Source organism: Anopheles cruzii, chromosome 3 (genome assembly GCF_943734635.1).
Source record: "Anopheles cruzii chromosome 3, idAnoCruzAS_RS32_06, whole genome shotgun sequence".
Taxonomy (NCBI): domain Eukaryota; kingdom Metazoa; phylum Arthropoda; class Insecta; order Diptera; family Culicidae; genus Anopheles; species Anopheles cruzii.
Window position 1 is genome coordinate 70,002,883 of NC_069145.1, and position 14,493 is coordinate 70,017,375.

The 14,493-nt window shown below is 49.9% G+C and overlaps 2 protein-coding genes across 2 annotated transcripts; one reads left to right on the forward strand and one right to left on the reverse strand.

Moving 5' to 3' along the window:
* Positions 1–996: 996 nt before the first annotated feature.
* Positions 997–2,784, forward strand: LOC128273016 (U4/U6.U5 tri-snRNP-associated protein 2). The gene is made up of 3 exons (XM_053010919.1): positions 997–1,128; positions 1,216–2,458; positions 2,529–2,784. Exons 1-3 carry the CDS (start codon positions 1,095–1,097, stop codon positions 2,782–2,784), a joined length of 1,533 nt encoding a protein of 510 aa, XP_052866879.1. The 5' UTR covers positions 997–1,094.
* Positions 2,785–3,890: 1,106 nt separating this feature from the next.
* LOC128275702 (orphan steroid hormone receptor 2-like) lies at positions 3,891–11,277 on the reverse strand. The gene is made up of 5 exons (XM_053014291.1): positions 10,914–11,277; positions 6,514–6,883; positions 5,230–6,379; positions 4,878–5,155; positions 3,891–4,798 (listed from the first exon to the last, which is right to left on the reverse strand). The coding sequence occupies exons 2-5, from the start codon at positions 6,878–6,880 to the stop codon at positions 4,314–4,316; spliced, it is 2,280 nt and encodes a 759-aa protein (XP_052870251.1). The 5' UTR covers positions 6,881–6,883; positions 10,914–11,277; the 3' UTR covers positions 3,891–4,313.
* Positions 11,278–14,493: the final 3,216 nt, after the last annotated feature.

Sequence of the window (14,493 nt, forward strand, 5' to 3'; positions counted from 1 at the left end):
CAGGACACAGCTCGGCACAGCTTCCGGATCCGCGACCGCCCCGGAATGCTTGACCTTTCACGCGGTGCTACGAACGGGGAACCTCTTCACTCGCACTACTGGCGACACCGTTCCTCGTCGGCCACACAAAACATGGACACCTGCGTAAGAACATTCGATGCACCGGTCAGACCACCACCAGACCCACTTAACTCGCAGTCGGCAAACAATGGTTTCACATAACTGTTGCCCGATTCCTTTCTTCACCAGCGCACTGATTCATCGCCCTTTCAGTGGCTCCTTGGGTTGTTGGCTCTTGGACTATTTACACGCAACGATAATACACTGAGATAACCGACCGTCGGATCGTAGCAAACGGAGAATGGTGTTGCACGGAAAATCACTACAAGCCGTTCGATATGCCGTCGTCTCAGCGGGAATGTATGGCCACGCACGCACAAAGGAATGTCCTCCCCACTAGCGCCCACAGGAGGTCCGAGATACTCCGGGTTTTGGAACAATGTAATTTGTCGGATCCAGGAAAAAGCGCCTGCCCGAAACACGTCCTCCGCCGAGCAGCACGGGAAAATTTTTGACACTTCCTGCTTCTTGTCACCCTTTGGGAAGTGTTACTGCGCTGCCACACGGTGCATAACAGCAGATATAACAGCCTCATATAACAATTTTGGCAGTACAGCGACCAGGTGTCAAAAGCTTTGTGGCTCAGCGGACCTTGTAAAACATAACACATAACACGTAACAACGAGCGTTTGTTTACAAACGTAAGGATAATGTGAGTTCTTATTTGTGAAGTTTTTTTAATTTTAACTATAAATTTTTATTATATTGACACATGCTTACCGATTAAGTGTCAAATTTTGTTATGTTATGTTATATGTTATGCATCGTGTGGCTCCCCAGTTTTGTTACAAGTTATGCATCGTGTGGCCTCCCAGTATCGTTTCCTTTTTTGACGTTTCGTTTGACGTTTCGGTGCGGCGTTTGTTTTGTTGTGACAGCCACCATTCCGCGGAAAGCGAGATTTACAGGACTTTGTTTAGTTTTCTAATATTTTATTCTTAAAATTTAACGTTATTAACGCACAGCAACTCACTATGGCACCCGTGAGCAAAGGTAAAGCAAAGCCAGGTACGTATACGAACAAAACCGGCGCTTGGTGTGATCGACACGCTAAACTAACCTTCGAACCTTTGTTTACCGTCGCGGTCCCAACAGATGAGCGAAACGCGGCTCCACCGGTAAAGAAACCGAAGCTAGAGGACTGCATAGAGGAGGAGGAAGGTGTCGATGACAAGCAGATCGTCAAACGTAAACCGACCGTCACGGATCAGTCGAAACTGTGCCCCTATTTGGACACAATCAACCGGCATCTGTTGGACTTTGACTTCGAGAAGCTGTGCTCGGTGTCGCTGACGCGGATCAATGTGTACGCGTGTCTGGTTTGCGGAAAGTACTTTCAGGGCCGGGGAACCAACACCCACGCGTACACCCATTCCGTGGCCGAGTCGCACCACGTGTTCCTGAACCTGTCCACGCTGAAGTTCTACTGTCTGCCGGACAACTACGAGATCATCGATTCGTCGCTCGACGACATCAAGTACGTGCTCGATCCGGTGTTTGCCGTGCGCGACATACGCCACCTGGACAACGAGGACGTAAAGCAGTCGCGCACGGTCGATGGTACGTTCTACAACCCGGGCGTGGTCGGGCTGAACAACATCAAGGCGAACGATTACTGCAACGTGATCCTGCAAGCCCTGTCACACGTCAAGCCGATCCGGGACTTTTTCCTGATGGAGAAAAACTACGCCAACATTAAGCGACCACCCGGTGACACGGCATTCACGTTGGTCCAGCGCTTCGGTGAGCTGCTGCGCAAGCTGTGGAACCCGCGCAACTTTAAGGCGCACGTTTCGCCGCACGAAATGCTGCAGGCGGTCGTGCTGTGGAGCAGCAAGCAGTTCCAGATCACCAAGCAGGGTGATCCGATCGAGTTTCTCTCCTGGTTTCTGCACAGTCTGCACAAGCAGCTGCGTGGTACCCGGCAGCCCGACTCGTCGGTCATCAATCGGAGCTTTCTCGGTGAGATGAAGATCTACACCCGCAAACTGCCTCCGACCGAGCTGGACGATGTGCAGAAGCAGCTCCTGCTGGCGACGGACGAGTACCAGGAGAAGGTTGAAACGTCCACCTTCCTCTACTTGACGTGCGATCTGCCCGCTACGCCGCTGTTTATTGACGAGCTGCGCGAAAACATCATCCCGCAGGTGAACCTCTACCAGCTGCTGGCCAAGTTTAACTCCATCTCGGAGAAGGAGTACAAGACGTATAAGGAAAATTTTCTCAAGCGATTCGAAATCACGCGCCTCCCGAAGTACGTCATCCTGTACATCAAGCGGTTCACGAAGAACACCTTTTTCCTCGAGAAGAATCCCACCATCGTCAACTTTCCCGTCAAGTATGTTACGAGCTGCCGGGAAATGCCCCAAAGAACTGCGTTAACACTTTTATGTTCTTTCCGTTTCCAGAAATGTTGATTTAGGGGATATCTTGACGGAGGACAACAAGAAAGCACACCGGTACACCAAGTACAACCTGGTGGCGAACATCGTGCACGACGGCGAACCAAACTCCGGCACGTACCGTTGTCACATCCTGCAGAAGAGCACGAACCAGTGGTACGAAATGCAGGACTTGCACGTCACCAACATTCTGCCGCAGATGATCACGCTCACCGAAGCGTACATACAGATCTACGAGCAACAGGAAACGGACGAAACCTAGACCCACGGACGAAAGGGTGGTTTGAGATTTCTGCGTGCCGGTTAGGCGAACCTCAGATGCAGGTTCACCAACTTAGCAAAATGCACCTTTCCAACAAAGCTTCTCTTGTTTTCACTAACTAGGTAAAAAAAAAAATTTTTTTGGCGAAGCTTTTTAAATAATATGAAGAATAAACGTGACTTCGGATGTCAGCAGAGTCGAGAAATAATAAACAAATTCTTCTTCGTTTACTGTATGTGTGCATAGGTACTGTATGAAATCTGAGTATGATGAAATTTATTTGCCACTTGGTTCGTTTTCCACCGGAAGCCCTGCAAGTCGTGTAAGAAGTCCTAGCCTAAGGTCCCTATTGTTTGGTTACACACACACATACTCGCTTTTTGTTTGTATACTAATTTATGCTACCAATTTACTGCATCGCCATTATTAGACACGCCAACAGGCCCCTAGCGTGTGTGTGAAATACAATTGAAATACTTGTTTGCTACCATTTGCTGTCTCGGGTGGAGGTGTAATAAACGCTGAGTTTATCTGTCTTTTCCTAAGGCCCGATTGGCCACCGGTGGCTTGTGTACCGTGTTGCGTGTTGTGGTAATCTCGTGGGACGGATAAACTCGAATAATGCTTCACTTAACATCTAAATATTGCCCAGTTTTGCGTCCGATTCTCCTTCAGCAACGCACGCCCGTTTGGTTCACTTTCGCTCTACCCCCTCTCAGTCGGAGTGGGTTTGGGAGCCCTTACAATGTACACAATCTGCTGCGCCGCATTCGTTATACACTAAGAAATAAGTCGTTTTCTAAACAACTAATACCTTCGTCAGGTACGATTTTTCTCTTGTTTCCAAAGGCTTCTCGTTTTGCTTAATCGATAGTATTAATAGGTGGTTCATTTGTGTTACTTTTCTCCACTAATTCTTTTTTCTTTTCTTGTTCAAGTACAAAAGCTCTACCTTGTAGGTTCTTCAACCAGCTAAATACTAACCATCTACTCGTCTATCGCCCCACTGGGTTGGAGAACTGCGACCACGACGCGATCTCGAAATTTCTGAACGCGGAAGCTTACCGCAAAAGCGATCTTCACTCACTCGCACCAGTCGTTGTATTGTGGTGTCCCATGACGTAAAAAGGTACTGATCTCTGAATGAAGTCTTTGTAATGCGGGCCTGGATAAAGTGGTCTTAAACGTAAAAAATAAAATTTTCGAAAATTTTCAGGGATTGCACTGTTCCAACATACTTTGTGCGTTTGCAAAACCTTACAAACCGAAGCCGAAATCAACAAGAAACGGCCATCTCTTACCGAGAGCCACTATTGGTACTGTTTTATCTTCAAGCTCATTAAGGTTTGTTTGACCAATAGGCCCATCGAATGGGCCTATGGTAATGCACTGTCGGTGGTTATTTTTAAAGTTTCTTGCTTAAACCTGTTCATCATTTTCCTAGAAATCGTTCTCACGCTGCTCGAAACGGACGGATTATGGAACGACAGTGACATCTACTATCTGTTCCCCTCATTCATCACTGGTTTTCACTCGTCACTGTCCATTGCCGATGGAATGGAACCGTTGTTGTTGTTGTTGGAGGGATTGTGCAACTGTTTCTGGACCAAATGAGCAAACGATACCGCACCATCATTGGTCTGCAGCACATACGTCAGGACGCTGTCGATCTGGACTTGACCGATCAGATTACTGAAAAACAGATCCTCCAGGTCGCGCTTCGAGTTGAGTGCCCGAAGTGTGGGAAGCTTGAGCAAGAGCTTCATCAGTCGCTGCTCGTGCTGGGCTTGGCGCAGGTTACGCTGCTGCTGCCGCTGTTGGCTGCGCTCGCTGTAGTACTCGTCGTCGTCGTCCTCGTCGTCTGCACCGCTGGCCGTGGCTCGCAGATTTTCCTCACTTTCGCTACTCACAAGCCGCGAGTGTTTGCCACGGTAGTACTCGCGGAACGATCCCAGTATCATTTCCTGGATTTTTAGCAGATGCTGATTCTTCCCATTATCCTGCAGGATGTTATCTGTCGAGTATACGAAGACCGCTCATTAGTCTCAAGTTACGAATCATGCTTGCCAGCTCCTTTGCGTTTCAAAACTAACCGGGGTTGAAAATGGACAACAACCGAAGATAGGCGTACTCCTGATCGGTAAGGTTGAGCTTCTGCAGATCGTTCACAAACTCCTGCACCAGCAGGATGTACTTCATCAGGTAGCTGACCACTTCACCGGTGTACTTTTTGTTCAGGATAACGGTTTTCATGTACTGGATGAGCGCCAGCATGATCGTGTTGAACGACAGCTGACCACTGCTCTGCGCTAGCCCGATCATAAACAGCTCTGGCCACACCTGACGAACCAGCTCTCCCTGGAAGCTTTCACTGGAATAAACAACACGGTATAGTGGGTCTCAAATACGCTAACTGATAGCATCATCATATTGTCCTCCATTTACCTGAGCAACTGGAACAGATGGTTCTTCTTCATCCAATGTACGGTCGCGAAAAGCACCCGCGAACCCGTTTCGCACACGTAGTGCACCCCCAGATAGTTGGGCAGCACGTTCGGGACCTGGATGTCGAAAGGGACACAGTTTTCGGTCAGCACTAGGCCGCCGCCGAGGCCACCATCACCAAAGTCAAAACCACCGCCGTGGCAGTCATCGTCGTCACCGCGTCCATTACTGAGTTCCGATTTGATGCCGTAGTTGTTGTTGAGGTTGCTGTTCAGTTCCTGCTCCAGGCTCTGGATGAACTCGAGGGAGCTGCAGATAAGCGTTTTGTCGACGGAACTTGCGTCACTGGTATCCATGGCGTGTGCTGAGAAGGGACCGGCAGACACACCGCCGCCACCACCACCACCACCCGATGATACACCGGAGGAGGTGGTGGTACTGGCGGAAAGATTGCGCATCGCAAGCCCACCACCACCACCACCACCAGCACCACAACCATCCGCCGCGTGGACGGAATCGAGAAGCGCAGACGGGCCGGAACCCGCCCCAGACATCGTCCCGACATGGCCGGAGATGGCGGCCGCTGCAGCAGCAGCCGCCGCCGCCGACGTGTTCAGTCCGATAAGGGCCGCAATCGAATCGGCCGCACTCGTTGAAAGATCCTGCTGTTGCTGCTGCTGCTGCTGCTGCCGTTCTGCGCCAACTTCCGTCTTGAGTGATTGCAAACTGCCGAACGGATTGCTCAGTCCGGTGCCGACTGCTGAACCAAGCGCGGACAGCTGATGGCCGGCACCGAATTGGCCGCCTTGTTGCTGCTGTTGCGTACCGTGCTGCTGCGACGGTGGCTGTGGTTCACGCCCCAACGAGGGTGATTTGTTGTTACCACCGGCCTGTTTGCTCAGGCTGGCCGTAAAGTCGGCCAAACTGAACCCGGGCAGATAGGAGAGGAAGGAAGGTGCGGCCGCTGCGGCCGCCGCTGCCGCTGCCATCGACACGGAACCAGCCGCCGTTGCCGATGATGCTTTCTGTTCGCCGTGATGCTGGTGGTGGTGATACTCTTTGTTCCGGTGCGGGTTATACTTGCTGTTCGGGTTCGGGCCCGACTGGCCATCCTTCTTGTCGACGATCGGTTTGCGCTCATGCTGGACGGCTGCAACGAGACCACAGCGAGGGGTTGCTGCTAAGCGAGAGGATCCTTCTTCAAAAGGGCTTTCTTCCTTCCCACCACGGGACCGTGGCGGAAGGGAGAGCAGCAGCTGGCGGGAACATTGGGTTACTACTTACAGTCACTGCGCATACCGCACGCCAGGCACTTCTGCAGCCGGCAGTACTGGCAGCGGTTCCGGTGGTGCTTCGTCACCTCGCAGTTCATCGACCCCCGGCACTGATAGCCGAGCTGTTTCCGGATCGAGCGCTTGAAAAAGCCCTTGCAGCCCTCGCAGCTGATCGCACCGTAATGGCGCCCGGAGGCGCGATCGCCACACACCAGGCACAGCTCGATGCTCATGCTGTTGACCTGCGTGAAATGCTGTAGGACGCTACCGACTGTCACCGACGTCTGCGGCTTCTCATCCAGGAGATGTTGAACCGCCGATGATCCGAGCTGTTGCTGCTGCTGCTGCTGCAGGTGGATGTTGGCCTCTAGCTTCATAATCTGCACAGGACCGAAGAAAGCGAGAGAAAAGTGTTTAGTTCCTGGCACATGCCCTGGCACATCCTCTGGCACCCCAGTACCCCGGCCGAGTGCTAGAAGATCACCGTCATCGCGGAAGGATGGAAAATATTGCACCAACGTCACCACTGCGCGCTTCAAGCAACAACATTCACCTGTACTGGCTCACGGAATGCCACCGCCGCGTACCCGGGAAAACGGTACACCGGACCCCGGGAGGGCCGAAAGGGGAAAATAAGACACAGAGAGTGAGAGAGAACAGGAAAGAGAGATTGGCCATCGATAGCTGTGAGCTGCTGCTGGGCACCTTCAAAACAGCAGCGTCTCAGTTACATCATCATCATCATCATCATCATCATCGCCGTCAGTGGCGATCGGGCGCTCGGATGGTTCTACTTTCCAGCGGATTCTTTACCACTACAGAGGTCAAAGCTCTTGGTGCGCGTTCCGCGCGTTTGATTCTTCGCGTTCGCTCGCTCGCACCCCAGAGGCCGCTCTCGATCCGCTCGCCGCGGTCTGTGGTTGTTGGCCTTCCGTGCCTGCCTTTCACGGCTACTGTTGTGATGCACCACACGACGCGCGGCCCGCAGAGTGTGGCGGCCCCTTCCGATCCTCCGGCGCCTGTGGCCTCCCCCCGCCAAAGGTGGCGCTCGTTCTCGCTCTCTTTCCACGCGCTACGCTCCACATTCGTTTACACTCTCCTTTTTCGGATCGTGGGGCTTCATCTCCCGTCACTGGAAGGTTACTGCCACCTGTGCCGCGATGGCGGGCACTATGGGCACCGGCCGGTTCTTTCGACAGTGAAAAAAATCATACAGAAAGTGTGCTTCAATTTTGATCATCTCTTGGCCAGTGCGATCGTTTGGAAGTAGGAGTCAACAGTTGTGCACCACATGAATGTCACTTCTCTAAGCGATCGTAACTAATTCATATGAAATTAGTCCTTCAAAGGCATATTCAACCGAGGAGATCATTCCGCAAGCCCTACTCGAGTTCAATTAAAGGTTCGCGTGGCATTTTGTAGTCACCACTGGGTAGAAACCTGACCCACAGTGCACCGCCGAGTGGATGCAATCTCGGGTACACCTTTCTCTCGATTCTCTTCACCGCGCCCCCCCACCCCTCGAACCCGGGGCGTTCGCGTAAAACCGCGCTCTGCGAATGTGCGCGAGGCAGGCGCAACATCGAAGCGCGAGTGAGTATTATTGTTGTGTACTTAATCGACATGATACGGTTATTCGTTCTTTGGCTTCTCCGTTTCGCCCAGCGTGCGGTTCCGCTACGTCGTCACACGACGCGGCTCTCGCGTTCGCCTGCTGACGATGACGATCCACGGCAAGTGGACTTTCTGCTTCCGGGCCGCGGAGGTTGGAAGATTAGAGGGGAATCGGTCAGCTTGGGTAAGCAGCAGCAATAGTATTTCAATCAAAAAATATCTTTCAACCGATCCTACTCCGATCGATAAAATCTTGGATTCAATTAGGCGACCTGCCGACGGCCGACACTTTTTCCACTGAAAAGACAAATAGAAATGCCTGAAAACGTCCGGAAATGGTTATGCTCTTTCCGTAAAGCTGCTACGTGACCACAAACCGGCCGTGCCTTCTGTAATGACCCTTCAGTCGTTAGGCTCCGGTGTCCACGAGAGAACGGAAACAGCATCGAGGAAGTTGGAAAATGAATCAGTATTTCAAACTACTCGAAAACGAAACACCTGAAATCGGAAAATTCAAAAGAAAGCCACACATTTTCTTGTGGTCAACCTGCGCCGAACCAATGGTGGTGGTCATGCCACGTTCTCTCATAGTGCACGCACGCACACACACGTCCCGATCCCGTCGAGGGTACGATGTTTGTTGCGCTCTCTTTACACCGGCCATCGACCGATCTTAACACATTACTACGCACCAACGGCCACAGATGGCTAGACGGGGGCCGGGCGGGCCGGATGGGGGAACAACAACAGTTGGGCGCGAACCAATGCTGGCCGGTGGGCTGGGAGGTCTAGGGCGTTTTGATAGATTTCATTGAACTTTACACACGCGCTACTGACCATCGCCCATCTCGTCGTCCCCGGGCCGTAGTCACCGTTACATCGGGCTCGGCTCTACGCATCAAACTCGCCTGCCTCACGAAGGTGCCTCGCGAACGAGCGGCAAACGGTGACGCAGTAGCCCCTCCGCACCCCGAGAGACCCTTCAACCGCGAAGAACCGGCTCATCCGGCGGCGGAGCAAACCAGGGAACAAGAGGAACCACAACAACAAAAACTGCCTACGAAGTCACTTTTTCTCGGCGATCTAGTTTTAGGTCCACTTGGCACTTCTGGCCGCGAGTGAAAGACGACCCTCACTCGATCCCTCTCTCTCTGGAGAGTGAGATAGCGAAAAGGGCGCCACCGACGGTAAACGTGAGCTAACAGTGAGTGTCGGATTTCTTTCTAATCTTTCGAGGACCGGCGTCGATTAACAATACCAATTTCGTATTGGAATCGCTTAGCAGGTATTTACATATTTCACGATCACGCTTCGGTGATCGTCGTTTCTTTTTTTATGCCCCAAATTGATATAAATTAGCACTCCAGAAATAGCACCTTTATTAAAGGGAAATTATAGGTCAAGTACTTCTTGCATGAATTTACAAAGACATCGTATCAATCGTCTCATTTTAGGCGCCTCCTTTCAAACGATCTTCGGAGGGGCATCACAAAACCGCCAGGAGTGTAACAAAACAGGAGACACACTGTAAAAACAATCGAAGGCGATGCTCTACATCGAACTTTCGAACGGTGCGCCCGGCCCGGAGGCTGCGCGTCACATTCTCCTTCCGATTTTGGTTAATTTTTTGCCCCTTCATCTTTCGCTTGCCAGACGGACTGCGAAAAACCCGTCCGCGGCGACATTCGAACTGGCGATTGTCTTTTCCCGCGTGACATTCACCTCCACCGCGCGGTTTGTGTGTGTGTTTGTTTGGTCCCAAACAACTGGCCACCGCCAAAAATATCCCCCCTCAGGATACCAGGAAATGATCAAAATAAAGCTCACGATCGGCAGACAATGGCTGCGGCACGATGAATGTTGGTTCGAGGCCTATTAGTATTCACTGTGCACGAGGATCAGCAGGAGTTAAATGGCGGCAAGGCCACACACACACACACACCGACAGACTTGTACGGTGCTTCACCGCGGCGATGCCCCAGCATCCGCGGTGGACAGTAATCTGTGCCAATTGGAAAAGGTCATGTGGGGAAAAAACAACAAACTCTAACCGTGCTCTAAGCGGATAACAACAAAACGGGTCGCCGACTCCGAGGAGCCTCATCGTCAACATCATCAGCAGCAGCAGCAGTGACAACAGAGAAAGAGAGACAAGCAACTTGCCGACGATCGCACATTTAAAAGGGGGCTATATTTACATTTCGCAGCGTCTTCGTCCCGTTCGCTTTTATAAATATCATCAGCGCGCGGATTGCGTTCGTGGCGGTGGGATTAGGAGACCGCGGGGCTGCTAGCCGCGGCAGGGCGGCAGCCCCGTGCGAGTCTAAATAAAACAAAAAGAAACAACTCGACGGCGGCGACCGAATGGAGGCACGAAACGGGCGGTGATTTATGACGGTGCTGCCAAAGACAAAACCCCAAAAACCTGCCGATCGTACGACGCACGATCGGCTAATTTTGTGGAACGTGAGCAGCGTCAAAAGTGACACCGCAAAAGGTGATCATCTCGCGCTGACGTTGCGAGATTAACACTGGCGAATCGTTGGAATCGACGGGTTGGTGGAAGAATTAACGCCTGGCACATTCTAAGAGGGCCTCTCCTGATGCTGCTGGGTTGACATTCAACCGGCGCGATCACGACAACGATCGATCAGCTTCAGAGTACGCAGCGGCGCGTCTCGGAGTGAAGGGAGAAAAAGTGTATCATTTCAGTAGCCCTTACGATCGCGCTCGGCGATCACCTTTCGGTGTGCGCATCCCCACCCGTTCTCTCTGCCGGCCTGGCGTGACATTTACCTTCTCTTCCTCGTCGCTCTCCTTGCGCCTCCTCTGCCCCTTCTGCCAGCGCACTCGGTCCGATCCAAGCTGAACGGGGACTCAAATGTCGCCGCTGCGGCGGATTGAGATGTGGCGATTTCTAACGGGAATCTGGAAATCTTGCTACGTGAGCAGCAAGCGTTTTAGGGTCCCGGCGGTGTTCCGGATCGCTGGAAGAATCCAGCGGCTCGCAGCCGGTTCACGGTCACCACTTGCTGACGGTGGAGCCGTGGATCACTTTTCGACCCTCCCACACAATGCGTGTTGCCCTTTCTGGGAGGCTTCGTGCCGTGGATCGACGGCCAGCGTCATCAGAACATTCACTTCTTCCGCACAGGCCCACAGGCACACAAACAAACACACACACGGCACGTGCACGTGTCGCTCCTTTCAAGCAAGCACGGAACGCGGAAATGCCAATGCAATGATTGCGCACGGATCGGATCGTGGATAAGGATCGGGATCGGCGACAATCGACGCACACTCGCAACGGCCAGAAGCTACAAACATTCAATCGCGATTGCGTGTTTTGCCGTAAATACTCCACAAAACCAGGACGACCGGAAGACAGGACACTTAGCGAAACACGAAAATAAAACACTTGCCACACAACAAACACTGGACACAAAACAAGAACTCCTCCGCACTCGAATCACTCCGTCACGTCGGTTTCATCTCGGCAGGAAAACATCTCGAAAAGAACCTGTTCGCCTGTTGGGACTTTTTTATTTCATGGCTGCAGTGGAATTTAGCGAAGCTGTCAATGGTGAGTCTGTCTGTCAGTGGTGAGTTGAGCGTGGTGAGTTTGTGCGCAGCGCCACCTACTCGAGGGGTAAGACAGGTCAACCAAGCGTTGTGAGACGATTCAAACTGACCGCTCGGAGTCAATTGGCAAGGAAACAACTTAGATCACTTTTGTTACCAAATGAATATGAAAACTTGTGTCGAAACATAAACTTACCTCTTTAGTCGTTTACATTGTTTTGTTGATCGTACTTACTCTCGGTAACCTAATTCACCCGATAAGTCGGTTAACTTGTTTACAAATTTGGTCCAATATTTACGTTACGTGAAGCCCACAGCCCAGAAAAGGACTCGCCCTTGACTTTCGTTGCAACCTCTTCCATTCGTCTCCTTTCGTTCGGATACCCTATGGACGCATATTGTCGACATCTGCATTCTTTCAGCAACACCGTGAACACATTCCCAACCAACAGAAGGTGACTATTCCCGGAATAAAGAGCGTCTGAAGGTCTTGCGGGAGGTCGCTAATCAGTCAAATAAACAAATCAAATTCCAAAGCACAAACATATTCCCTGCCGCGTTGGTGACGGGGCAATTGTACTGCATCTTTTACGTAACCATTTCTTACCATCCTTCTTCTATTCCAGAAAAAGCACAGAAAAATCAATCCTTGATGAAGCGCCAGCGGGTAGGTTTGTGTGTTCGGCGTGGGTATGAAAATATACATCCAATTATTTTTCCGTACCCTTCTATATGGGATGCACTTGCTCTCTGGACTCACTTTGTGCACTTTGCACTGCGTTCTTTTTTTTATTTAAGGCGTGCACATACAATATGCTGCAGCATTATTTTTCGCATCATTTCATCTGGTGCTCTGGTGCGCGAGACCGTCCCTTTTGGTGAGAAACCTGGATAACCCTTCATCGCACGATAGAGCACGTTCTTCCATTTCCGGTGCCTTTCAATGCTTCCGTCTCGCGGGTCATATCCTCTTGAGACGACCGCCACAGCTAATTAAGACATGAAAAAGTTAAATATGCCCATGCGTATAATTTTTATTTTCCTTATGCTGGACCCTTTTATGTGCTGCCGAATAAAACAAAAGCGCCAAAATGGTTACAAAATCTTCCCTGTACCGGTAAAAACCGTTTTCAGGAATTGCAAATTTCGTACAGACCGACCAAAACTAAAAAGAATATTCAATCGATGTTCGAGGCGTGGGAAAATGTGTGAAAGATGTATTTCTCCAACAAATATTACCCGGTAACCGATGGGCGCAGATATTTTATGACACGTTTCTTTCCACTTATTGAGATTATCCTTCGTATTGCTTTTTGTATCTGTTTATTCCTTTACCCGTATTTTAGTGGCGCTGAGTTGAACAGAAATTTACAACTTACAAACAAAATGTCTGGATCGGTTGTAGATCGGTGAGACATTTTGAGGAACTCATGCTTTCATACTCTGTCCATCCTTTAAGTAACCATCATTTGAATTGTGTTTAATAAGTACGCATTGACTAACAGCATAGAATTTTATGTTTAAAGTAAGGAGTGTGGATACAGTGAGCAAGTGAGAATAAGCGAGTTCAACCGAAGTGAGAAGTGAGAATTGCTTTTTCGCGCGAAGAGAGACTTCGAGAGCGGAGTTTACTTACTTGTTTACGTTTTTTCACTCTCCGGCTCACCGTTTTCCGGGAGAGGGAAATCGTAACTTCGGGTTTTTCGTTCTCGGGTTTCTTCGGTGTATCTTCGTTTTAGATTTTGATTAAGGATCGAAAATTTTGATAAAAATATGCAAGATATTTAATAAAACTGCAAGATTTCTATTTTCTTATTTCAATTATTTTATTTTTGTTTCGTTTATTCAATTGTTTCGCTTATTGTCTGAATTACGATTGAAGAATTGTGTTTGTTACTGTTTTTGTTGTTACATTTGTTTTGAACCAACACAAAATGATTGTTGATTGATGATTGATTGTGTGAGGCCAGCACTTCACTGAATCTAACAACTTGTAACTTGTTAAACTAGTTGAACTAGCACCAGCACTTTCAATCACTTAAAAAAACTGATAGATTGCCGGTTGAGCCGTTACCATATAAGCAAAAACCGTTGCAGTTCAAAATGTACCTTAAATCTGCAGAAAGTGTATTACCTGTGAAGCTGTTTGGCAGTTGGTAAGCTTGACAAAATATCAGGTAACTACGACAAAATATCTGCCTTGCAGACAATATTAAAACAAGAAACCAATAACCGAACAAACCAATAATAATTGTGCAGAGAGAAGCTAAATAAAATGAAATGTTCTCTCATTTCTGCTGCAGCAATGAGAGAACAGCAACCGGAGAGAGAAAGATTGCCCGTCGCAGAGTGTTGCTGCGATAGAGTTGAGCTCAGTTGATTTCGAACATTCGGATGATTAACATCAACGCTGGTGGTTGATGGGAAGGAGCTGCTTGAATATAAAACTGCTCGTAGCGTTTAAAACGGTGCTCGCTACATAAGGTGTTGTTTCGCTACAATAATAACAATAACGTCCAAGCTAAAAACTAGAGTGGTTTAGCCAATAGAGTGGCAATAAGACTCTCGATGTTCTAGTGCGATTTCCCGTCCAATTTTCCCGGCAAAAGATAATTTCCCGTCGCATTTTACGTGTTTGTTTACGTGTTTACCGCTCCGTCGACGTGTTCGTAAAATCGTTCAACGATCGCTGGTCGAGCGAGTGAAAAACTCACGCTTACCTCACACGAAAAACACCAAATCGCTGAAGGCCTCTTCGTCTGTGTGTGCCGTGCAATTATCGTGCACAGTGCAA